General features: G+C 38.9%; 1 protein-coding gene across 2 annotated transcripts in view; it reads right to left on the reverse strand.

Moving 5' to 3' along the window:
• Positions 1 to 25,933, reverse strand: part of DMD (dystrophin) — a 2,362,317-nt gene that overhangs the window by 1,772,260 nt on the left and 564,124 nt on the right. For both annotated transcript variants that reach the window (XM_079764882.1, XM_079764883.1), the window contains exons 8-9: positions 18,036 to 18,217; positions 16,465 to 16,596 (exon numbers count right to left, since the gene is read on the reverse strand). In XM_079764882.1, coding sequence (XP_079621008.1) covers positions 16,465 to 16,596; positions 18,036 to 18,217 — 314 coding nt within the window. The remainder of the gene's footprint in view (positions 1 to 16,464; positions 16,597 to 18,035; positions 18,218 to 25,933) is intronic.

The following is a 25,933-nucleotide window of genomic DNA, read 5'->3' on the forward strand; positions in this document are numbered from 1 at the left end:
AAACTGTGGATATTATCACCTTTCTGATCTGCTGATATGGTAGGTAAAATTAACTTCATTGTTTTATATTGTATATCATTCATTACTACTATATGTGTGAAGTTGCATGTGCATAGACATGCATATACATATATATTTATTTATGTATATATATATCATTATATTTCATATATTATTTGTCGATTTCTCTTTTAACTAACCATATAGCAGAGCTATCTTTACAACATGGCAATAATCATACCTTTATTGCATGAATTTTAAATGTTTCATAATATTGTACTAAGTATATTTATATTAAGTAGTATGTCTTTTTGTATACTTACTGATATATTGACTTTTTTCTTTTGTAATTTTCTATCTCTTGTTCTTAATTTTCTTTTTGGGATGTTTTGCTTTCTCTTATTCATTTACTGAGTTACTTATATATGAGGACTAAAAAATTTGGTTATAAATGTTACAAATAATTTCCTAGTTTATTATTTGTCTTTTAACTGTATTTATGACTAGAAGCCTGGTGCACAAAATTCATGCAAGGGGCTTAGCCCTTGCAGCCTCGGCCTTCGCAGCCCTGGCTTCATCTGGAAGGTCATTCAGAAGGTTGTTTGGCTGTCCAATCTAATTATCATATTACACTTTTATTATTATAGATGGTTCATGTATAAATTCTAACCAATACATGAAACAACTAGAATTGCCTTAATAAATACCTTCACATACTCAATAAATAATTACTATAATAATAGGCTATGAAGCAATAAAATTAGTACAATTTTTAAGAGCTTAATAAATATTTTCAAATTCATTCTTGGCTTCTAGGATCAAGTGGGCAATGAGCAATTAGTAAATTAATGGTAATACTGCAGTGCTTCTGGCATACTTGTTCTTGCACTATTTGAGGTACCAAATAGGTAAAAAGCCTTTAATTGCCTGGCTCACATGAAATTTAAATGATGAAATAGAAGGAGAAGAATCCATGGGCATATCTTATTTCTAATTCCATTAATGACCTAAAATTCCACTTGAAAATTACTTTTTGAGGTATTATAAAGTAAATTTTAATGTTTCAGAGAGAGAGAGAGCTACATATCTCAGGAAGCAGGTAATTGTCACTGGATTTAGCAATCTGACCCACAATATAGAAATTTCTAATTAAAGTCGTCCTTTTATAATGCTAATCTTTCAGCCATAAATTTCCTTGGGACATGTTATAATGAAGATGAAATGTACTAAGATTTTAAATTAACCAGAGATCCTAGAGAAATGTAATAAACATTTTCATAAATGTCCACTGCAAGTAAATTTTATTGTGAAGTAATCCTATTGTTATATATAGCTCTCATCATGGGCATCATTACACCATGAGTAACTGAACTAATAGAAATAATTATTTAAAATGCTAATCTTCCAAGTTGGGATTTGATATAGGTAAAAGAGGAACATGACTTTTTGTAACTGAATCAAGAGGCAGATGATCTGGATATAAGAAATCACATAACAATACTTTCAACTATCATTGATATTTTCAAAGATACTTTTCCCCCCAAGGGTTTAATTTATAACATTTCCCTAGTTTAAAAAATGTAATGTCTGCATTCTTATCATAAATTCACCATCACCCAAAATACTAATGGCATGTTGGTTTCACAATAACTTAAAATTAATTACTACTAAATATAATATCCCTTCAAAATAATTTTATCTTTTTTTCTTTATAAGATCAAGGGAGTAAATTTTTACTTAAAATAAAACATTTGCCAGTAGATTTGAGACCTGATTACATAGGATTTACATATATTTACCACACATTTACCTATGTTGCTCTGCAAGTTTAGTAAGATGTTTTCATTGAATAAATTAGCATTAGTCCATTTTTGCACTAATATTATTCTTTGGCAAAGACCACTAACTAAGATGTAAAGCTATGTTCTGATGGAATTATGTAGCAGGGATAATTATACATGGGTAACTGCTAATTGTACATTTTAAGAAATATATTTATATAAAACTAGAGGCCCAGTGCATGAAATTCGTGCATGGGGGGGGTGTGTCCCTCAGCCCAGCCTGCACCCTCTCCAATCTGGGACCCCTTGAGGGATGTGTGACTGCCCATTTAGGCCCGATACAGGTAAGATTGGGCCTAAATAGGCAGGCAGACATCCCTCTCACAATCCAGGACTGCTGGCTCCCAACTGTTTGCCTGCCTGCCTTCCAGATTGCCCCTAACCGTTTCTGCCTGCCAGCCTGATTATCCCCTAACCACTCCCCTGCCAGCCTGATCACCCCCTAACCACTCCCCTGCCAGCCTGATTGATGCCTAACTGCTCCTCTGCCAGCCTGGTTGCCCCTAACTGCCCTCCCCTTTAGGCCTGGTTACCCCTAACTGCCCTCCCCTGAAGGCCTGGTCACCCCTAACTGTCCTCCCCTGCAGGCCTGGTCCCCCCCCAACTGCTCTCCCCTAAAGGCCTGGGTCTCCCCCAACTGCCCTTCCCTGCAGGCCCAGTCGCCCCCAACTTCCCTCCTCTGCCATTCTGGTCACCTCTAACTGCTCTCCCTTGCAGGCTTGATTGCCCCCAATTGCCCTCCCTTGCAGGCCTGGTCCCTCCCAACTGCCCTCCCCTGATGGCCATCTTGTGGCGGCCATCTTGTGTCCACATGGGGGCAGTCATCTTTGACCACATGGGGGCAGCCATCTTGTGTGTTGGAGTGATGGTCAATTTGCATATTACTCTTTTTTTTAGATAGGATAGAGGCCTGTTGCACGGGTGGGGGCCGGCTGGTTTGGCCTGAAGGGTGTCCCAGATCAGGGTGGGGGTTCCCTTAGGGCGTGGGGTGGCCTGGACTAGGGGCCTGTGGTGGTTTGCAGGCTGGCCAAGCCCCCTGGCAAACCAAGTGGAGGTCTTGGTATCTGGGATTTTTTTATCTTCTATAATTGAAACTTTGTAGCCTTGAGCAGAGCCAAGCCTCCTGCTTCCTCCATGGCCACAGCCATTTTTGTTGGGATTTATTTATCTTCTATAATTGAAACTTTGTAGCCTTGAGTGGAGGCCTGGGCCTGCCAGGGTGTGCGGAAAGCTTGGCTTCCTCCATTGCCAGGGAAACCCAATCCTCCTGCTCTCTACGTGGCCACAGCCATCTTGGTTGGGTTAATTTGCATACTCGCTTCTGATTGGCTGGTGGGAGTGGCTTGTGGGTTTAGCGGAGGTACGGTCAATTTGCATATCACTCTTTTATTAAATAGGATAAGTTAGCAATCAAGGTTATTATCCATTTTAAATTTGATGCTACCATACCTTAAGTACGTTTTCATGAAAAAAACTGGGATTAATAACTTCAATGAAGGAATAATTATTAAAATACATCTGAGAACAAACACATTGTAATAAACAATAAAATTGAAGAAAAACAGGAAAGCAAATTACCGTATTTTCCAGCATATAAGACAACTTTTTAACCCAGGAAAATCTTCTCAAAAGTCAGGGGTCGTCTTATATGCCAGGTGTTGTCTTATAGGGCAGGTGCTGAAACTTCCGAGCCGGACTGGAGAATCTGTGGTCACCGCATATGGTGGGGGGAGCTCAAAAACAGCCACACTCCATTCATTTCAATGGAGCCCGACGAAGACCACAAATGTCTCAAGTTGGCTCCTTTTTGTGCCGCATACGGTCTCCGTCCGGCTCCACTGAAATGAGTGGAGTGAGGCCGGGTGCTCACTGCATACGGCGGGGATGCGGCCGTGGCCGTTTTTGAGGCCCCCCCCCCACTGTATGTGGCGACTGTATGAAAGCAGCAAGGGCAGCGCTGTACAAGTACGGTAGAAGAAAATACACTCTCCAGGATTCGTGGAAAGAAGTGACTTAATGCGGTCCCAATGACAAGGTGAGGGGGCGCCTCACGGGGAAGGTGTAAGTGAAGGGCAGAGCAAGCTGCAGGCATCCGGGACGCCCGGGATATGGAAAAAAGAGATAGAGCAGCGCTGTGCCCAGAAAAACACATTTAAAGATCGCATTCGAGAACAGTGGAATGAATGGATGGTTAGCGGTGAAAAGTCATTCACAAAAGGGGGAAACATGCGTGCTCTACAGTTGGATGTTTTGTGCAAGTTTGTCATAAAAGCCTGGAAGGATATTGATGCAGAAACAGTAATCAAGTCTTTTAAGAAGTGTGGCATATCATATTCATTAGATGGTATGGAGGATGACTACTTGTGGCAAGATGAATGGAAGCTGAAGCTGAGACTACACCATCTGATACAGAATTCGATCCATATGATGACTGCCTTACAAATGTATCACAATATGTCACTGATGTACTTATGATATCAGATGACAAACAGGAGGATTTTGAAGGCTTTTCAAGGGAAACTGTCACGCCAGCAAAACCTGTAAAAATACAGTAGCTTGCAGTTATGATGGGTGTTGCTAACTGGCCAGGGACTTGCCCGCCACTTGCTCTCTCTCTATTGTTTGTTATCTTCCTCCTATCATCATCAGTTCCAGTTTGGTTGACAGCTTAGAAAACAAACAGCATGGCAGCTCCCATGGGTTTATTGCCTTATCCTTCCTTTCAGCTTTAGAGTGAATTAGGAAAAGTTTAATCCACTTGCACTGTTTTATGTTTACATGTTTGATGACAGCCTTGTTTATAAGTGACAGTTTTCCTGCTAAGTACCTGCATGTCATAAGCATTTGAATTAAAATTACCTATTGAAATCAAATCTGATTTTTTTAAAATTTTTATTTGGTGTGCGTTGGAAGAGGGGTAGTCTTATACGGCGAGTATATCCCAAACTCTATATTTTAACTGGAAGAGTTGGGGGTCGTCTTATACGCCCAATCGTCTTATACGCCGGAAAATACGGTACTTGATGAATGTAGAAACTAGAGGTTATTCTACAGAAAATGGGAAAATATAGTGAATTTGCTTAAAATATTTACAATCCTATGATAGAAATCATATTTATAAAACTTCAGGATATCAGATCCTAGAGCTAGTATTTCTACTCTGTAACCTTAGTCTAATTATGTAATATCTCTGGACTTCAGTTTCTTCAACAATAAAATTAAAAGGATTGTGGGTACTCTATCTACTTAATACTTTTCATATTAAATAGCATATATAAATTCTTCCCAAGTGAATTTTAAATGTCATGTGTGTTGGAAAGCAATTGATCACCTTCCAGAACTTACTCTACAATACTTATGGACAAAGACATTCTCAAACGTCTTAATCAGTAGCCTGGGTATTTAAAGATGTGTAAAAGCTTACTTAAAACAAGCACAGTCACCAGTAAGTACAGTACTCATTACTGAACACCTATTAGGCACCATACTAGCCTTTGCTCAATTGATCACTATCCCTCATAAGAATCTTGTAAATTGTGGCAGATTGTATTTTTCAAGATGGATACAATATCTCAGATTCTATATACTCTTATTACAATGTAACAATGACATTTCTCTATCAAGAGTTGGGTTGATATTCTCTCTCCTAGAATATGAATGAAACTGTGACTAGGGAGCAAATTACACTATGTGACTTTCAAGACTAAGCCACAAAAGGCAATACAGTTTCTGCTTGGTATTCTCTGTATCACTTGCTCTTGGAACCCAGGCAGCATTTTGAGTACAAATTACATGGAGAGGCCACATGTAGGTGTTCTAGACAACTGCCCTGCCCGAAGGTCCAAAATTAGCCACCAGACATGTGAACGAAGAAGCCTTTGGGATGACTCCAGCTTCTGCTACAGAAGCCCCCTGGGCCTCTCAACGGCCAGATCTGCGGCCGCTGAGGGGGCCTGCCGTGGACACCCAGCTGCGCCTCTCAACGGCAGGGTAGCCAGGTGTCCATGGCAGCCCCCATCAGCGGCCGTTGAGAGGCGCAGGGGGCGGAAGTCCCGCCCCCTGCGCCTCTCAACAGCAGGGTAGCCCCCCTCAGCAGCCTTGGACCATCAAAAGCGTGGGACCTGGGTGCCTGTCTGCTCCGGCACCAGTGGACAGGCACCCAGCTCCACCGCGAAAAGCGAAAGCATGTAGGGGACCCTACACGTGCATGATTCAATCATGCACTGGGCCTCTAGTTTTATAGATAAAATATTGAATGGTAAGAGTATATTTGTTCAAAGTAATACTATTACCTATATTTTTTCTAACACTCCTTCCACTTTCAAAAAATTCTGCTTGGAAATCTTCAGTGCACCGATCTTTAGAACTAAGCTCAAACCTGTTGATTCTGTTCCTGGGTCACTTGTTCAATCACATCAGAAAGTATAAAGGCTTCCACAAAGCAGATCAATAGTGCTTTTAATCTAAGGAACACTCCCCACTGGCTGGCTTTGGACCCTTTGTTTGCCAATTTTTCTGTACAATCTGGCTTCAGTCTAAGGAACAAGTTGTATTGGGAGGGGTTGATGGCAGAGTCAGTGAAGAACCTCCTCTTCCCCTATTTCCTTCCTACATAGGATGACTTGGCCTAAAACCACCTATAAGTGTTTTTTTATGCTTTAAAAGGAAGCATAGCTATACTCCACTTGACATGGTTGCAAGATTATTTCTCAGCAACATCATAGCGAAAAAGCACACCCTTTCCTTAGAACCCTTTATCCAGTATATTAACTCCGGAAGTTGCCAAACTCTACACAGTTTATGATTCAAAAGTCTATTTATAAATCCATTTATAACCTAGAGTATACCATTCCATAGGAGAACTGATAAAAAAATCTAAGGCCCTCAGATCAGACTACAAATTTTCATTTAACTGCTAATGCCTTTAAAATAGTAACCATAATATTAGTGTCATTTTTCGAGAGCCTGCAATGTGCCTATACCATGGAAAGTTCTTGATGTTATTCATCTTACTTACTCATCTTAACAGTTCTATGATTTACATATAATTATCATGACCAACATAGGAAACTGAGGCCCAGAAAGAGCAAGAAACTCATAGGGCCATATAGCTAGAAAGTGGCAGAATGTGAACCTAAGTCTCTCTGATGCCAGATTTTGGGCTCTCTCCCCCTTGCTCAATTAGTACATTCCTTCTGAAGAACAGGTGCTTCTCTGAATAAATGTGGTTTCATTTCACTAATATGTGGGATATAAAACTGAAAGTCATGAATATAAACAGCAATGTGAAGGTTGCCAGAGGGAAAGGTGTCGGGGGAGAAGGGGGTCCTAATATATGATGACAGGAGATTTGACTTTGGGTGGTGGGCACACAGTGCAATACACATATCTTGTAACATAGAAACCCACACCTGAAGCCTATATGTTTATGTTGACCAATGTCACCCCAATAAATTTAATTTAAAAAATGAATGTTTCCTTGCTTTTGGAATACCAAGTACATTTCTCAGTTTATCTCAATTACCTTCCGGGTCACAGCGAAATTTCTGGCCTTCGATACAAATTCCATCAAGCCCTGGGATAGTTTAATATAACTATTGGCTGCTTATCCAACATGCATTTTTCTTCTCTACTTTCTAATTGATTCAGGAATCATCCTGTCCCATTTGACTATGTGATTCAAGGATGGCTGACTTTTGATTGGCTTAAGACAGTCTTGGTTTACCCTTATTGGTTTAGGTAAGAAGATGTGACATGATTCCATCAAACAAATTGAAAGAAAAAATATGTTGCCCTAACCGGTTTGGCTCAGTGGATAGAGCGTCGGCCTGCAGACTGAAGGGTCCCAGGTTCGATTCCGGTCAAGGGCATGTACCTTGGTTGCGGGCACATCCCCACTAGGGGGCGTGCAGGAGGCAGCTGATAGATGTTTCTCTCTCATTGATGTTTCTAACTATCCCTTTCCCTTCCTCTCTGTAAAAAATCAATAAAATATATTTTAAAAAAAAATATGCCAGGAAATGTGTCCTTATCCTTAAAAGAGGCATACATTTAGATTATAATAAACATGTATCAATCAATAGATGGTTTCAACAACTGTGTAGCTTCTGGGTAAAGATTAAAAGTGTTCTAAACTTTGAAACTTGTACAGTTTTAGTAAGATCAAAGTTTAAAAACATAACTACAAGAAACCACGGAAGAATCTTTTAAAGGCACCCTTTCAATAGCAGAGCGCTTTATTATTTTTTTTATATTTTTCTTTCTAACATGCTAATTTTCAGAACTTTTTTTTCAGAGCACTTTATGAAAAGTTATAATTATAACTTTCCTTCCCCACCAACAAAAAGCCATAAAGTAAAATATTACATAATTCCCAACAACATAAAATAATATTTTAAGTGGAGAAAAATACTGCAAATTTTTAAAAAGTAACAAACCATTAAAGTTATTTGTATTCTATGTCATAAAAAATGGCTAATGTACTAAATGTATAAATAATTCCTGCTAAATTACAATATGTTATTCTTATTGATAAAAATTGGGAAACATGAAAATTTCCTTGAAAAAGAAATCCTCCCAGTTCTTACACACATGTAAAGATGCTTACTCTTTCACACCGCAAGAAAAACTGCAAATATTTAAAATTTTACACACACACACTTAAACTATGGGTGTAATAAAATGATTCCACAGGTTTATTGAACTGATCAAATGAGATGCATTTCAAAACTACAAATGTTAGTTAAAGAAGAGAGGTGCCTCTTTTTTTCTAGCAAGATTGCTAGGGTATGAATCCTATTTATTATTATAAAATTATCAGATATAAGAAAATATGGCTAATTTTCCATAGCCTGATTCCTTTACTTTGTGATCTTTTGAAGAGTGGGATCTTTGCCCCAAGCTGTACAAGGAACAGAAAGATCAATAAGGCCTTATATGCAGAAATAAAGGTATGTAGATGTTTGCTTGTTTCTTTTTCTGCTACACTGTTTCCAGGATAAGGCTGGTTTCACAATGCCTCTGGATGAAGGAAGAGGCTCATGTGCAGTTAACAAAGAGGAAGGGGACAAATTGATACTTGAGGGTACCTGGAAAAAGCCACATAATACCAGTCTTATTGTTAGCTTGCAAGTAATGGGTATCTTCCTTCAATCTGCATCCCAAGGTATTAGGCAGTGTGGGCAGAAAAACAGCCCCCCAAAGATGCATATGTCCTAGTCACTGATACCTGTGAATGTCACATTATGTGGCATTGAAGAATTAAGGTTGCAAATGCAATGAAGTTTGCTAATCAGCTCACCTGAAAATGGGTAGACTTTCCTAGATTATGCAGTTGGTCCCAATGTAATCATGAGTCCTTTAAAGTGGAAGAGGGAGGCGGAAGAGTAGGTCAGAATGATACGAGAAGACTCAAGCTGCACTTGTTATTTTTGAAAATGAATGGGGGCACAGGCCAAAGAACATGGGAAGCCTTTAAAAAGCTGGGAAAAAAAACAAGGGAATGTAATCTTCCTTAGAGCCTCCAGAAGGAAGGGCGTCCTGCTGACACTTTGATTTTAGCCCGGCGAGGCCCAATTTGAACTTCTGAACTGTAAGATGATAGTTTGTGTTGTTTTAAGGCACTAAAGTTTTGGCTATTTGTTACAGCAGGAAGAGGAAACTAATTTAGACGTTCATTAATCCAAGAGAAATACACCTTTCTCCATGTGGACATAAGCTATTCAGTGTAGGTTCTTTCACTTTCCTTCTTTCATGAACCCATTCCAATCATCGACACCTACAAAACACACACACACACACACACACACACACACACACACACACACACACACACACACCCTCCACTGACATTGTTCTTATCAGACTAAATATTAGCTAGAGTAAGCATATTAACTTATTGGCCAAAATGGTATATGTTTGAGAGAGTGAATAGTGTTGTTACTAATAATTCCACTGTAATAACTGCTATAATCAGGATTTCCCAGGACCCTATCCCACTGGCATTTCACTGGTTAGTTTTCCATCCCAATGTTACTTGAACTAATCAGCAAAATTCAATGCTCTCCCTTAAACACTTTCTTCTACCAGCTTCCAAAATACTACACCCTCCTCCTTTTACTTCTCCTCTTTCTGGTCACCCTTTTTATCCCTTTTGCTGACTGCTTCTCATCTCTGAGTCCTGGGATCTCTTATCTATCTTTACTTTTTTCCTAAATGGTCTCAATGAGTTTAAATACCATCTATGTTGCTGATGACTTCCAAATTACTTATCTTTAACTTTAAACTTACAACTCTAGGTTTATGTGTATTAAAGTCTCATAATCATCTCAACATTAATATGTTCAAAACTGAACTCCTAACTTACTCCCAAACCTACCCCTCCTACAGTCTATCCAGTCTTAATCACTGGAAACTCCATTCTTCAAATTTCTTAAACCAAAACCTTACAGCAATCCTTGGTCCCTCCAATTCTGTCATAATTCATATCTACTATGTAATGTGGAGCATGACTTTGATGAACAATGACCTCAATTCTGCTATCAGTATGACATCCCAGAGATCCTGAGACACAAAGGCTCACCAATCAAATGAATATGTTCAAATCCCATCATCTATTATATTATTTCACTCATGTGTGGGATATAAAACAAACAGGAACAAACAAAACAAAAAACAAACTCATAGATACCGACAACAGAATGGTGGTTATCAGAGGAGAAAGTGGGGGGGGGGGCATCAAAGAAGATAAAGGGGGTCAAATATATGGTGATGGCAGGAGGCTAGACTTTGGATGGTTGGCACACAATAGAGTATATAGATGCCACAGTATAAAGATGTACACCTGAAAGTTATGTAATGTTAGTATTAACCAATGTCATGCCAATATGTTTAATTTAAAAATAAATAAATTTAAAGTATATGGCAAGATGCAAGGTGAAACAGATGTGAAGGTAACACAATTGGGATAAGGTCAAACAGTTAGAAGGATTGCACTATTTAAATCTTGGATTATACAATGTTCATATGCTTTGCTGTATCAGCCTTCACTGCTGATGATGTGGACAGAACAAGAGGTGATATCTGAGCAAGGGGTCCAATAGACAGAAGATGCCCAAGGCTACCATGTACATTTACTCTACTGGAGAGATGCAGGAATGAGTATACCTGACCTATAGTTGTAGCTCATCAGTTAGCCTACTAAATAGCTATGAGATTTATTGGCATTTTTAATGTAAAGCACCTAGGAGATCATAATGAAACCACAGTATCATTATAGGGTGGGTAATTCAGGAATGATGTAGCTGTCAGCCCAGAGGTGATATGATCATATGTTATGATTTGGTGTTTTCATCACTTTCCATTCACAAGTAACACTCATGTGTATTCCATTATTTATCCCATCTATTTTCAATATGTGTAGTAGGTTAAGTTACTCTCTATACTTTAACATACATTTTAACCTCTGCCGATGTCTCACAAGACTATTTGCTTCCTTGTCAGCTAAATTTAACTCATGGGGTTTATGCCTATTGCATTGTCTACTAGTTTACTTATGATTTATGCTTAATGTCTCCTAGAAGTTTTATCTATTCTTTTTGGCTTTTTAAAACACAAGCAAATATTTTCAAAGAATATAGCAAACACATGTTCTAGATTATATTAGCAAATACTGTAGATTTCCAAAGCATATCCACAATTCAACTACTCTCCATCATGCTCATTGGAAAACAGTATGGAGGTTCCTCAAAAATTGAAAAATAGAACTACCATATGATCCAGCAATCCTACTTCCAGGTAGATATCCAAAGGATATCTTGCCTAGATTATTGCAATAGCATTCTAACTAGTCTCCTTGTGTCTATCCTTGTCCCTTTAATTTATTTGCCACACAGCAGCCATGTTGAAAAAATAGGAGTTTGTCCAGCCAGTGTTGCTCAATGGTTAAGCATCGACACATGAAACAACAGTCACTGTTTAGATTCCAAGTCAGGGCACATTCCCAGATTGTGGGCTCAATCCCTAGTAGCAGGTATGCGGGAGACAGATCATTGATGTTTCTCTCTCTTTCATCAATGTTTCTATCTCTCCCTCTCTCTCTAAAATCAATAAAATTTAAACAAAATTTTAAATTATAAAAAGAAAAATATATAAGTTTATGTCATTCTTCCAATTGCTTTCCACCTCACTGATTAAAAAACAACAACAACAAAAAACTATATCATCAACATTCCTTTCCAGACACTATGTCATCTGGTCTACTATTACAGCTGAGACTCCATGTCCTAGCACTGTGTTCCTCCTCTATAACTTTCCTTGAATAGTCCAAATATCCCCAAAACTCAGGGATTTTGCACTATGTGTTCTTTCTAATGGGTTTCTCTTCCCTTACATGCCCACACATCTCTCCAGTCTTTACTCAAAATTTATCTTCTTAGTGAGTCCTTTTCTGACCATCCAAAGTCAAATTTTAACTTTTCTCTGCCACGTACCATGTATTCCATTTTCATCTTCTTTTCTTTTTAGTAGTTACCACTAAATTTTACTTTACTTAAGGCAGATTACTTACATATTAATTGAAATGTTATTTTACTTATTTACATATTATAACTCTTCTATGGGCATACACCCTCCATTAGTGCAGGAATTATTTTGTATATCTGTTTATTGATATGTCACTTGGTTCTATAATATTACCTGGCACATAGTAGGTGATTAATAAGTAAGTGTTAAGTGATTATAAAAATGAATACTACTCCATATGTGAGTAATCCTACATATAAGAATCATAGTAGAGAAAATTCAGTGTTAATATAAGGACTATGAGCTTGGAGTTAGATAAATCTGAACTTAAATCCAGGTTCTGCCACTTACTGGTTAGGCTTTGAAATTTGGATTAAATTGGCCATTTTGAAAAGGAGACAAAAGTCACTCTAGGCTGGGAGAACCATAAAAGCTAAGACAAGAAACTGCTTGGCCCTTATGGAGGAGAGCAAGTGAATGAATTTGAGTGGAGTAAAGAAAACATGAGATAGGCTAGTTTGAAATAAACATGAAAATATAAATTGTTAATAGATCGTGGAGCTTCCTGATGAGATTTAGGAGATTTTTGTTATAAAGGCAAAAGAACGTGAAGAAAGTTTTGTGATTGATATTATTAAAGCTGTTAATAAAATTTAATCTGATACACAGGAGGCTAAACTAAAGATAGTGATATTGATTGCAAAGCTATTTCTATAATCTAGAAAACAAGTATTGAGGGCCTGAATCAGAGGGTATGTATGAATATTGAGGGGACATAACTTAATGGAGAAATGTGAAGAAAGAATTGACTTTACATGTCCCATTATCGAATATCAGATCAATATAGAGACAAAAGAGCATGCCACATATTTAAGTCTAAATGACTGCTGAGTAGTATTCTCATTGACATAGTGAAAAAAAAATGACAGGAATTGGGTTTAAGAGCAATGAAACAAAGCTCTCTTGGGGACAACCTAGGTTTGAGAAATCAGTGCATATCAAGGTATAAATACATATCAAAGAGTTGAAAATGAGTTGGAAATGTGGCTGTAAATCAAGTCATTGGAAGTGGTGAAAACATAGATAAAATGGCCATCTGCATATAGCTTGAAGCCAGGAGGTTAAATTATATTGATAAGAGAGAGTGCGTATAAATAAGAGGGTCAGGGTTCTTCCATGAGACTCCAGTGCTAAGGGAGTTGGAAGAGGAGAAAGGACTAGATATGAAAGAGATACAGAACAGTAAGGTATGAAGAAGAACCTGATGAGTCTAGAGGCTATGGGAACCGAGTTTCAATTATGGCAGAAAGCCTGGGGACTGAAAAAGAAGACATTTGATTTAGTGAGTAAGTATAATTATTTTAAAATAAATGAATGAATAAATAAATCATGGACTACAGAAGGTGGTTAAGTGAGAGAGTCACCTAATAGTTCATTAACAAGATAAAGTGAAGTGGTGTGTTGGAGAGGGACAGCATACACATGGGTGTGAGTGCCTGCAGGAGTTTTGGACAGGTTGAGGCTCCAGGAAAGACAGATAAATTGAAGGTGAAAAAGAGATTGGGGTTTTGATGAAAGTTTAGGAGTAGAATGAGACCATGATCAAAGTCATAAAAATACAAATCAGGTATAACTATAAAAACGATATCCTCCATCTAAGAATAGATGGCAGTTAAGTGATACAATGAGGGCAAATTAGGGGTTCATACCAGATAGTATCCCTTCTGGGAGAAAAACTCATTTATAGGCAGGGATTCCAATTTAACAGCTTCACATAAACTTCAATGAGTATAAGTCAGATTTTTGAACTTTGGGTCAAATGGGGATAATTGATGTTTCTAAGATATTGGGAACTTTTAAAATAATTAAGAAATTTTATGTTTTCCATAGGAGACAGTCACCTGCATAGCTATCTTCCCCATTATGAAAATTTCACCCTTCCTTGTAAACCACCAAGTAAATACCTGAATGAATTGAATAACCTTTCTTAAGTTATTTGGAAATGGATCAGATACAAAGTGTAGGAGGCAGTATAGGCTCAGGCCCTCTAAATAATTCTTTAATTTTTTTCTTAGTAAATAATTAAGACATAAACTTATCAAACCTAACTATGGATAACATTATCTTCTGATGTGCCACCTTTAGAAACAGGCAGAATATATAATTCCCCATTCAATGTAATCATTCTTTTTCTTTTCTAAAAGATAACATTAGGTTCATTTCAATAGCTTATGTTTTAAAAAATAGGTAAATTAATTTTTTGCATATTTTAGAGTATATTAGATATTTTTTTAAATATTTAGAAAAAGGTAAAGTGAAAAAATCAAGTATAGCAAAATTAAATTCATTTATAATTACTTTATTAACGAGTCATACCTGAGCAGTACCTTAATGAGATGGTAATGAGGTAAAAATGTGCTGCCAGAATAGCATTGGAGAAAACCTTCTGGAAAAGGCAACTCAATAAAGTAATAATTATGGGGGGAGGCTTATTTCTTTGTCTTGGCTTATGATCCTTTATTTTAGGATGTGCATAATATTCTTTAAGTCTTGGAGTTTTCAATGGGAGGGTGGTGATAAAAGAGATTAGAGAGTCAGGGAGAGTAAGGAAGGTGGGAGGAAAGGGAAGAAAAAGAAAGGAAAGGGAGGATATACAAGAACTACAAATAACTATAAAATAGCACCTCCCACCTCTATAAAGGTTATAAGGATATTATTAGTTCATATAATGTGTACACATCGCAAATTGCAAAGAGTAATGTGTGGTAGATTTTTATTTACTGATAATTACAAAGCAGATTAAGTTTCTTGTTCAATTGGATACAATTAGCTTTGTGAAAACGTGGATGGGAATTTAATAGAAGATAAGGCTGAGTCATACAACTCTTCACACCCAGTCTCCTTTGTTTAGCTTTGCAAGAAAAGTAGCCAAAGATAAAGGGCATACCTAAGCCCTGAAATATGTTTTCCTGGGGGAATCTTCCAGTATTAAGAAATTTCAGCTTCATGCATCAATTAACTACACCAAATAAATCACCGATTTATTCAATCTTAAAGAAAATAAATGAGTCTCTAAAAATGTATACATTTTTTTTGCCAAAAGGAGAAGGTCTTTAATTTCTAAATGCTCATTCATAGTGTAGTTTTTATAAAAGTCACTTCCTCGAGAACTTTTCAAATTGCTTTACTCAGCAAAATAAAGTTTTCTTTTAAAAAGAAATTCTAGCAAATCTAGCAATTCCAGCACATTTCATTTCCACACTCTTACATATACAAGGCTATAATTTCTTGTATGTTTAGGTTTCCTACAATATTGCAATGGTGGAAAACTGCACTGAGAAAATTCCTTGTGTGGTAAGTATTAAACAGTACATAGACTCTGATCTGGTTGCAGTGTGATTTTTTTTGTATACATACTACAGAGCCTGTTATATACAAGTTTAAACTAGCCAACTTAAAAGAGATCATATGAAGAAAGTTGCAGTTATGGTTTTTTAAATAGAATATGGAAATATTTTATAGAATGAAATATAATAAAGGCATCTATATAGAGTATATATTTCCTTAACATATATAACTAGAAAATCTCCCCAAATAATGTACCTAGTAAATTTTATCCATTTCCCCAATTCTTTCAAAGGTTACATGTATAAGCCTTTAATGAGCTTAATTATTGTTTATAACCATCAGTAACCTTTGTAAAAGAGAACTTCATAGTAATTACATAATAAAAGTACAAATCACTACTATGAGAATCCCCATTCAGGAAGAATCAATATATGTTAAACCTACAGTACTTCATAAGGTGTATGTCTAAGCACTATGTTGTACACCTGAAACTAATATAATATTGTATGTCAACTGTAATTGAAAATTTTAAAAAATAATAAATAAAACAATAAAGTGAAAATAAAAACCCCGAGAGAAGTCGCAATAACAAAACAGCATCATGGGAGAGTAACTAATAAAACAGGGAACAATGAAAGAGCTCTTGATGGAGAGGAGAAAGCACTGCTAAATTCAAACAAACAAAAGCCATGTTAGATTTTCTTGAATGAAAAAATTCTTTGGTTTGTAGAACAGAGAGCAAAAGTTGACAGACCTGTGAAGGAAATGCGCTCCGTGTGGGGTCAGAGGTGGCGATATAAGCAGCCTTAGAGTAGGCATAGCTCTTGAACCGAGGCTTAGGAGAGGAAGGAGTTCGTTCATAGCCCTGTGCTAGACTGACTGTGATCTGCAGAAAGGAGTTAGGGGGAGGGGGACAGAGAGGAGGAGACATTATAAGTAACCCTGAAAGGACTGCTTTCCAAAACACTAGAAAAACTAATATTAAATGGAAACAGTGAGATGAAAATTAAACACATACAAAGTGCTATTAGAAACTGGTACACTCTAAGGATTATAGTGCTCAATGTCATGTTGGAGGGCAGGTAATCAGGAGAGATGTGGAGGTGAGATTTAACCATAAGGATTCCATACTGATACAACTCCAGCACAAATACTAGATGGTGCTTTTCAATCTGGCAAAAACAGGCATGCAAAAGCAATTTTCTCTGAACCCAAGGTAAGGAAAACCAGAATTTATCAGGTCAATACCCTGGAAAGGACTGAAGCTTTCATAACCTAAATATAGAACTAGCTCAGTAGAGTGAGAAAATTAGGCCTGAGAGCTTTCCACACCTTCTGCAGAAATTTAGCTACCAGCTTTGTCATCGTTGTTTGTGTCAAAACAAAAGTTCAAGAAACACCCCAAATGCCCACTGCTGGCAGCCAGAACAAGCCATGTAATAGAAGAATCCCACAGGATACTGCACAATGATACAAGAAAATTTTTTCTCATATCTTGTCTCCATTTAATTTTTACTTAAAATATTTAAACTCATTTATCTTAGCAAAATGTTACTTTGAATAATCAAAAATTTTTGATGCATCAGCGGATTGCCACTAAAAATAAGAAATATTATTCAATAGAGCACTTCATTCTTTTCCATGTATTAAATAAAACCATGCTTGGAGAAAACATTAAATTAAAGAAGGTTGATCCAAGACTATTTACTGCTACATTACACATAGGCATGTGTACATATATGTTCAGGTCAGATTTTTGCTAGTTATGTATGTAAAGGGCAAACCATGCTCTAATTCTTTGCTCTAGTTGATAAAAAATTTAATGTGTATATGAACCTATCTTTTATTTCATTTTACACAATGAAAATAAAATATATTCTGTATTCCATATTCCTATAATATGGTACCTATCAATAGCAAAGTATTTGAACAATATTCTTTGAAAACAATATTACAGTTCATTATATTAGATACAATTTTAAAGGTTTATAGTCAATTTCTCTCTCCCTCCTTTCATCCCCTCTCTCTCTATATATATGTAAGTATACACAACATAGTATATATATATATATATATATATATATATATATATATATATATGTGTGTGTGTGTGTGTATATACACAAACACATATATCCACACATGCACACATATTAAGCTATGTATACAAATAACATATTTGTGTGTGCACATATATACTATACTAGGTATACATGTATGTGTGTACATATCCATAGATATAATAGATTCACATATGTGTATGGGGATTATACCAAACAATGCATATAAAACATCCTTGATATTAGTGTCCTTTCAACAATTTACCTGTTGAGAATAGTGCATTTGATGATGTAACTGAAAGTGTTCTTCTCTAGTAACTTTGGATGGTCTTGGCAACATTTCCACTTCCTGGATGGCTTCAATGCTCACTTGTTGAGGCAAAACTTGAAAGAGTGATGTGACGTACATTAAGATGGACTTCTTATCTGGATAAGTAGTGGCAACATCTGTAAGCACATTAACACCACAGATCAATTTTTTGGTTTCTATATTTGAGTATCTAAAAGGAGAATGAACAAATCAATATTACAGGAAGAAGACAGATTAATGAGCATTGGATGGCCCATGAATAGCCTACAGAGACTAATTAGAACATGATAATCAGACCTAAAATGTCCTTTCAATTTGGCAGACCAATGAGATGAGCACTAAAGTTCATTTATTTTCCTTGTTCACATAAAAAATTCATTCCATAATACTTTTTCTTAAGTCAAATTGCCAAACTAGCCCATCTACAAGAGTGGTTCTCATTAGAAACAAAAATCAAAGATCATATCTTCTCTTCCATGGAAAATTATAACAACATATCAATTAAAATGATGCATCGGTAATTAAACAATTACACAAAAGAGGTTAATGCTTTGGCTTCCAGTAAAGAAAACTTACACTTCCTAATAAAATTTTTTTCTGGTTATGTATGTAAAGGGCAAACCATGTCTGTTTTGAAATGAATCATGTATTCAATAAAAATAAAATAATAACCATATGTATAATGATTAACAATATTCCTCAAATATATTAAAAGTATTTGTTTACATTATGGTGCACCTGTTAAGGTCAGATGTTGTTTTACTTCTCAGACTTTAAAGATAAATTTAAAAGTCCTTCACATAAGGTTAATCTAACATATGTTCTTTGCCACATCCAGGGAATGAAAGAAACCCAGCATTTATAGTCAATAATAATTTGTAATAACACATACAATAAGTGGCAGCTCCTTAAAAAGGTTCTTTTGCTACTTGGCATTACAATTTACCTGCTGAACTCATTCCAGGGGACCAAGATGTAAAAATAATCCTTTATGTGAAGTGTATAATTAATTCCAGAAGTATCAAAACATACGTCCTGATAGGAGGCCAAGGCAACTTCTCAGCAATGTGCTAGGAATTTTTCTTGCCATAAACTTATCTTAGTTTAGCTAGCATTAAAAGATCTGTTTTAAACTAAATATGTATATTCTGGATAGGTATTCTGATTCTAAGTAAAAAAAAATCTCAAGTTCACTAGCATAAAATGGGATTGAACAGGTCACTTAGTCTACCTCTTCACAAGTAGCAGGAACATGATTAATCAGAACAACTATTCTTAAAGTATTTTTTAAAGAGTTACAGAGGAGAGAAAAGTGAACTAGGGTTCCTTAGTCTGCTTCTATCCATAGTATAATAGTCGGTCATGAAGCCAGCAGCTTCAGCATCACCTAAGGGCTTGTTGGAAATGCAGAGCCTCAGGCTCCACCCTTGACCTACTGAATCAGATTCTGATTTTTAAAAGTCCCAAGGTGATTCATGTGCACATTAAAAAATGTGTATGTATATGTTCAGCTTAAAATTTATGCTATGATTTAAAAAATAAAGGTAAAATTGGTCAAGTATTGTTTTTATTGTCCTAAGCAAATGTCTGAAATTATAATACATTTTTTAATTTGATTTTTGGAGAGAGAGGAAGGGAGAGGGAGAGAGAAAAAAAATCAATGAGAGAGTGAAACATTAATTGGCTGCCTCCTGCACACCCTCTACCAGGGACTAAGCTCACAACCCAGCATGTGCCCTGAACAGGAATTAAACCACCAACCTTTCAGTTGCTGCACTGGACGATGCCCAACTACCTGAGTGCACATGCCAAGGCTATAATGTATTTTAACTATATAAAACATTTTGTGCATGAAAGTAGTCATAAATATCAATCATTTTAATAAACTAGAGGCCCAGTGCACAGATTCGTGCACCAGTGGGAACCCTTAGCCTGGCCTGCGCCCTGTCGCAATCTGAGACCCCTCAGGGGATGTAGCAGTGCACAAAGTGGCAGGCAGCTGGGGAGCAGGGCCGGGCTCTGCACTGCTCCCGCTCATCCTAGCCCCGCTGCACCTACCCCCACCTGCCACCACTTGGTAGCACTGCTGCAGAGGTGGTAGAGGCTCATGCCACCACAGCTGTGCTCACCCGCCATGAGCCCAGCTTCTGGCTGAATGGTGCTCCTGCTGTGGGAGTGCAATGACCACCAGGGGGCAGCTCCTGCATTGAGAGTCTGCCCCCTGGTAGTCAGTGTGCATCATAGCTACTGGTCGACCAGTTGAGCGGGCGAATGGTCGACCAGTCACTTAAGACTTTTATATATATACTAGAGGTCCAGTGCACAAAATTTGTGAATGGGGGGCAGGGAGATCCCTCAGCCTGGCCTGCACCCTTTTACAATCTGGGACCCCTCAGGGGATCCCTGCAGGATTGGGCCTAAACTGGCAGTCAGACATCCCTCTTGCAATCCATGATCATTGGCTCCTAACTGCTTGCCTGCCTGCCTGCCTGATCGCCCCTAACCACTCTGCCTGCCAGCCTCATTGCCCCTAACCAGTCACCTGCCTGCCTCATCACCCCTAACCACTTTGCCTGCCTGCCTGATCACCCCTAATTACTTGCCTGCCTGCCTGATCGGCCCTAACCACTCTACCTGCCTGCCTGGTCACCCCTAACCCCACTACCTGCCTTCCTGATCACCTCTAACCACTCTGCCTGCCTGCCTGATCGCCCCTAACCACTCTGCCTGCCTGCCTGATCACCCCTAACCACTCTGCCTGGCTGATCACCCCAACCACCTCTGCCTGCCTGCCTGATTGCCCCTAACCACTCTGCCTGCATGCCTGATATCCCCTAATTGTTCTCCTGCCTGCCTGATTGGCCCTAACTGCCTCTTCCTCAGCCCCCACCACTGCAGCTTCATCCGAAAGGACTCTGGAAGGTCGTTCAGCTGTCCAGTCTAATGAGCATATTACGCTTTTATTATTATACATAGATATGCACTCTTTGGCCAAACTACTGACATTTTTGCCCCAATCTATTACCATCCTAATTCTTAGGTTGTGTGGAATTCAGCTGTACTTGTGGGTAGAATCCAATATTATAAAGACTTGAAATATTTTGATAGATTATCCTGAAGATTAACAAGATAGAGAATTCATCGATTCTGCTCACAATCTAGACTAATTAAATAATGAAGAAAAACAGTATAAAAAATAACTGCCATTGTTAAACAGAATATAAAATGGGTTTCTCCAATTGGCATAATCAGTGCTTTAGCATGTTCAGAAAAATGAAGAAAGTATATATTATTGTGGATCCAGATAATTCTTTACAAATAGAAAACTGAAATATGTATGTATAGAATTTCATTAAATGGAAATGAAAAAATGGGAAAAGGTTTTCTAGGCAGTGGAAAAATACATGAGCAAAAGTGCAGCAGTAGGAACAGATTAGAAATGGGCCTTTGGATGTCTTAGCTACAAAGAGAAGAATCTATACTAATAAAAGCCTAGGTGGCCCTCATGCCCTTGCGCGACACCCTCATGTCATCACCAGATGACCACCCCCATGTCATTACAAGATGGCTGCCCCCACATCGTCACAAGATGGCCACCCCCATGTCATCATAAGATGGCCACCACAAGATGGCTGGAAGGGGAGGGCAGTTGTGGGTGATCAGAGCAGCAGGGGAGGGCAGGCAGGGGCAAACAGGAAAGCAGGGTATGGTAGTTGGGGGTGATCAGGCCGGCAGGGGAGGGCAGTTGGGGGCAAGCGGGCCTGCAGGGGAGGGCAGTTAGGGGCGACCAGGTGACAGGGGAGAACAGTTGGGGGTAACCAGGCCAGCAAGGGAGGGCAGTTGGGGGGACCAGGCCAGCAGGAGAGGGCAGTTGGGGGTGACCAGGCCTGCTGAGGAGTAAAGTTGGGGGGGGGCAGGCCAACAGGGGAGGGCAGTTGGGGGGGGACCAGGCCAGCAGGGAAGGGCAGTTGGGGGGGACTAGGCTGCAGGGGAGGGCAGTTGGCGGCCATCAGGCCAGCACTGGAGGGCAGTTAGAGGCAACCATGCTGGCAGGGGAGGACAGTTAGGGGCAACCAGGCTGGCAGGGAGGGCAGTTGGGGGCCATCGGGCCAGCAGGGGAGGGCAGTTGTGGACCATGGGCTGGCAGGGGAGCAGTTAGTTGTTAATCAGGCTGGCAGGGGAGTGGTCAGGGGGCCATCAGCCTGGCAGGCAGAAGTGGTTAGTGGCAATCAGGCAGGCAGGCAGGCAAGCGGTTAGGAGCCAGCAGTCCTGGATTGTGGGAGGGATGATCAACTGCTGGTTTAGGCCCAATCCCAGATTGGAGAGGGTGCAGGCCAGGCTGAGGGACACCTCCCATGCACGAACTTTGTGCACCAGGCCTCTAGTCCTATATAATAAAAGCCTAATATGCTAAGTGTCTGGTCATCAGGTCATCCGTTCAACCAATCAAAGCGTAATATGCTAATGATATGCTAAGGCCACTGAACCACTAGCTATGACGTACACTGACCACCAGGGGGAAGACAGTCGACTGGTCGACCAGTTTCTATGCCATGCACTGACTAACCAGTAGGTTAGTTTGCTGCTGGGGTCCCACTGATTGAGCGAGACAGGCTGGACACGCTCTGGAGCCCTCCTGCGTTCCCTCCCCAGCTGGCCAACCTCCCGCATCCCTCCCTGGCCCCAATCTTGCACCAGTGGTGTCCCTTGGCCTGGCCTGCATCCTCTCACAATCTGGGACCCCTCTGGGGATGATGGAGAGCCAGTTTCAGCCCGATCCCACAGTCCAGGCCGAGAGACCCCACTGGTGCACTAGTAGTGAATAATAAGATAACAGGGGTAGACTGTGTGTGGAACATTGAGAGATTATCAACAGAAAACTAAAAACTTTGGCCTTAGTTCAATTGGTTGGAGAGTAACTAACCACTTTTGAACAATAGTGTGACAACATTAAAATTTTTGTAAAGTAAAACTGTTAAGTACAGAATGGATTCATGGAGAAAAAACTGGAGGGAAGTAGGAGGCTAGCACATAATTGAGACAGGAAATGTTAGAGAACTAAAACAGGTGGTGTAATGAAAACAAGGGAGGCATGATAGAAATGCTAAGACAGATTCAAAATTACTTCATTCAATATTCAAATTACTCCACAGTCTTTGGAAATGCCTATATATGAAAATCTGTCCTAAGCCCTGAGGGGACAAAGATTAATAAACAAGATAAAATGGAGGAGGAGGGTGGATGGAAAAAACTGCATGTTCTGTAGTCATGGGAATGAGTAGCCATCAGAACAATTTTCAATCTCATTTAATCAAGTAACAATTACCTGCCTAGGTGGTCTTGATCATGCGTCCTCAAGTGGCAATCCCTCCCTACTGGAAGTCTGTGAACCAGGAGTGAAATCACTCCAATGAACAAAATTCAGAATTCAAACCTGTTAGTGGCAAAATGGCACCAGGTGTTACTGGCAGAGTTAGACCTTGTTTCAGCAACTGCAGTACTTGAGTTCTGGCTAAGAAAGAATTCAGATCCAAGATTCAAATAAAAGCAAAAGTTTATTTAGAAAGTCACAGAGGTAGAAAAATTGAGCTGAAGAAGAGGTGAGCCAGTTGGGCTCAGGAAACAATTTACAGAGGCCAAAGAAGGGCCCTTGGAGCCTAGGAGAAAGAAAGGCAGAGAGAAATGCCTGGGGGAAGGAGAAATGGAAAGGCACTGGCATTCTCCAAGGAGAGAAAGGGCATGCACTTGGTCCTCCATCTGAGATGTTTTATCCACTCTCTAAAAGTAAGAATTTTAGGCAGGGGGGTGGGGAGGGGACCAGGCAGGAGTCCCACAGGAGGCTCTCAATGGAATAATCATCAGCTTTCAGCTTTCCATGTGCATCCTTTCAGATTCCTGGTCTCTATTAACTGGTCAGTGACAGGGCAAGGGATCATAAGTCATAGCAGCTGATCCTAATGTCAGCCATGGCATTGCCCTGCCTGACCTTACTGCTTTTCTGAGCCTGGAGCTGAAACACAACTGCGGTGTAGATGTTATCTCTAGTTTGATCCCACTCTGGCTCTGTGGTCAGCAAACACAAAGCTTTGTTCTTAAAATTATTTTATGCAGCCCAAACCAGGTTGCTTGGTGGTTAGAGCATCGGCCCACAGACTGAAAGGTCCTGGGTTTGATTCCGGTCAAGGGCATGTACCTTGGTTGCAGGCTCCATCCCTGGCACCAGTCAGGGTATGTGTCAGAGCAACCAATCAATGTGTCGCTCTCACATCAATGTTTCTCTCTCTGTGTCTCTCCCACTCCCTTCCACTCTCTAAAAATCAATGGAAAAAATATCCTCAGGTGAGGATTAACAACAACAACAAAAGATTACTTGATGTAGGCCAGACCTTCACTGACCTGAGGAATTAATGCTTAAGAAGTGGTCATGCAAGGGCTTATCCAGTTATATGAGGCTCTTCTCTGGCTCCCTTGTTCCCCCTCTAAGGGGTCTACCACATTACTAGCGACATGAGGAAAGGTTGGGAGAGGGTCCAAACCACATGATCAACAATATGAAAGGTCAGGGAGTCTAAACCATGTACCCAGCAATATGCTAGGGAAAAATGGTCACCCTGGGGGCGAGGTCTCACCCTAAAATTGTCTGTTGCTAAACACCAGTGGCTTTCCACCCTGGTGACATGCCATAGCTGGCCTACTGTTCATATCCTGCTCATGCCTGTCTAACTGCCTATTACAAACCAATGAACAATAACCCAGTAATTTTGCTTACACGAATCCACCATGAGGAAATAATCAGAAATTTTAATGAATATTTACATAAATTTTATGTTAAATTTAAGCATTATTTATAATATCAAAAAAACAGGTTTTTATCATACCAAAAAAGGAAAGAATTCAGACCATTCCTAATGGCTTAACGTTAGAGAATTAGAAATGATGGAATACAGGTATATAATTGTATATGAATATTACAAAGCTCTTATATACAATTTCTGCCTTGAGCTTGTTGAGAGGTTTGCATTGGAACAGCCCCTTTACCATCAGGAATAGTTCCAAATCCCAAAACATACCAGAAAGTATCATAATTAACCAATGAAATTTTGTATCAAATGAAATCTCCATTCTGACTTCATTATTTATCAACTATCATTTCTAACTCTGGGGAAAATGAGGGGGTAGAAATAGAATATTTTGTGTTAGTAAAGAAGATATTGTGTGAGGTTACTTAGAAAACTTACTGTACTTTCTCTAGCAGTAGGATAAGAAATAAGTCAATTTGGTTAGATTAAAAGCAAAGTACAAAAACAGCAGGTGATAATTATGGAAGCAGAGTTAAATGTCACTGAGCCAAAATACTTCCCTTTCAAATGGCAACTCCACTAGTTCTTCCCACAATAGGCATGTAGAGAGAATTGTAAGAAAGTACAAATGTTTTTCTATCAAAAATATTCCACACTGACTAACTTGGATTTGTTAGGTCAAGCTAGCTTTTAACATTGTAGAGGACATGTATTGAAAAGTTGTTCTAAGGTTTTAAGTGGCCAGGGATATTTTTAAAATATAAACATATTTTAATGGAATACACATTCAATGAGTAGCTGGAAAAGAGAATATTGGAAATTGGTAGCATTTTGTAACTGAAAATTTAAAGATAGACCACTTCACTTTGGTTAGGTGTACCCAGAAGACATTTGACATTTGGTTAAAAAAACTTTTAATTTATTTGAAATTTGTGAAGTCAGGATAGGTTGAGAAATTCCATGTAATTGCCTTTTACTCACAGGCTTCTGTGCATTTGTTCTCAGGCACTAAGAGAGTGTTTCATATTGATACTACAGAGGCCCTACTCCTAT

This window comes from Cnephaeus nilssonii (genome assembly GCF_951640355.1).
Source record: "Cnephaeus nilssonii genome assembly, chromosome: X".
NCBI classification, from domain to species: Eukaryota; Metazoa; Chordata; class Mammalia; order Chiroptera; family Vespertilionidae; genus Cnephaeus; species Cnephaeus nilssonii.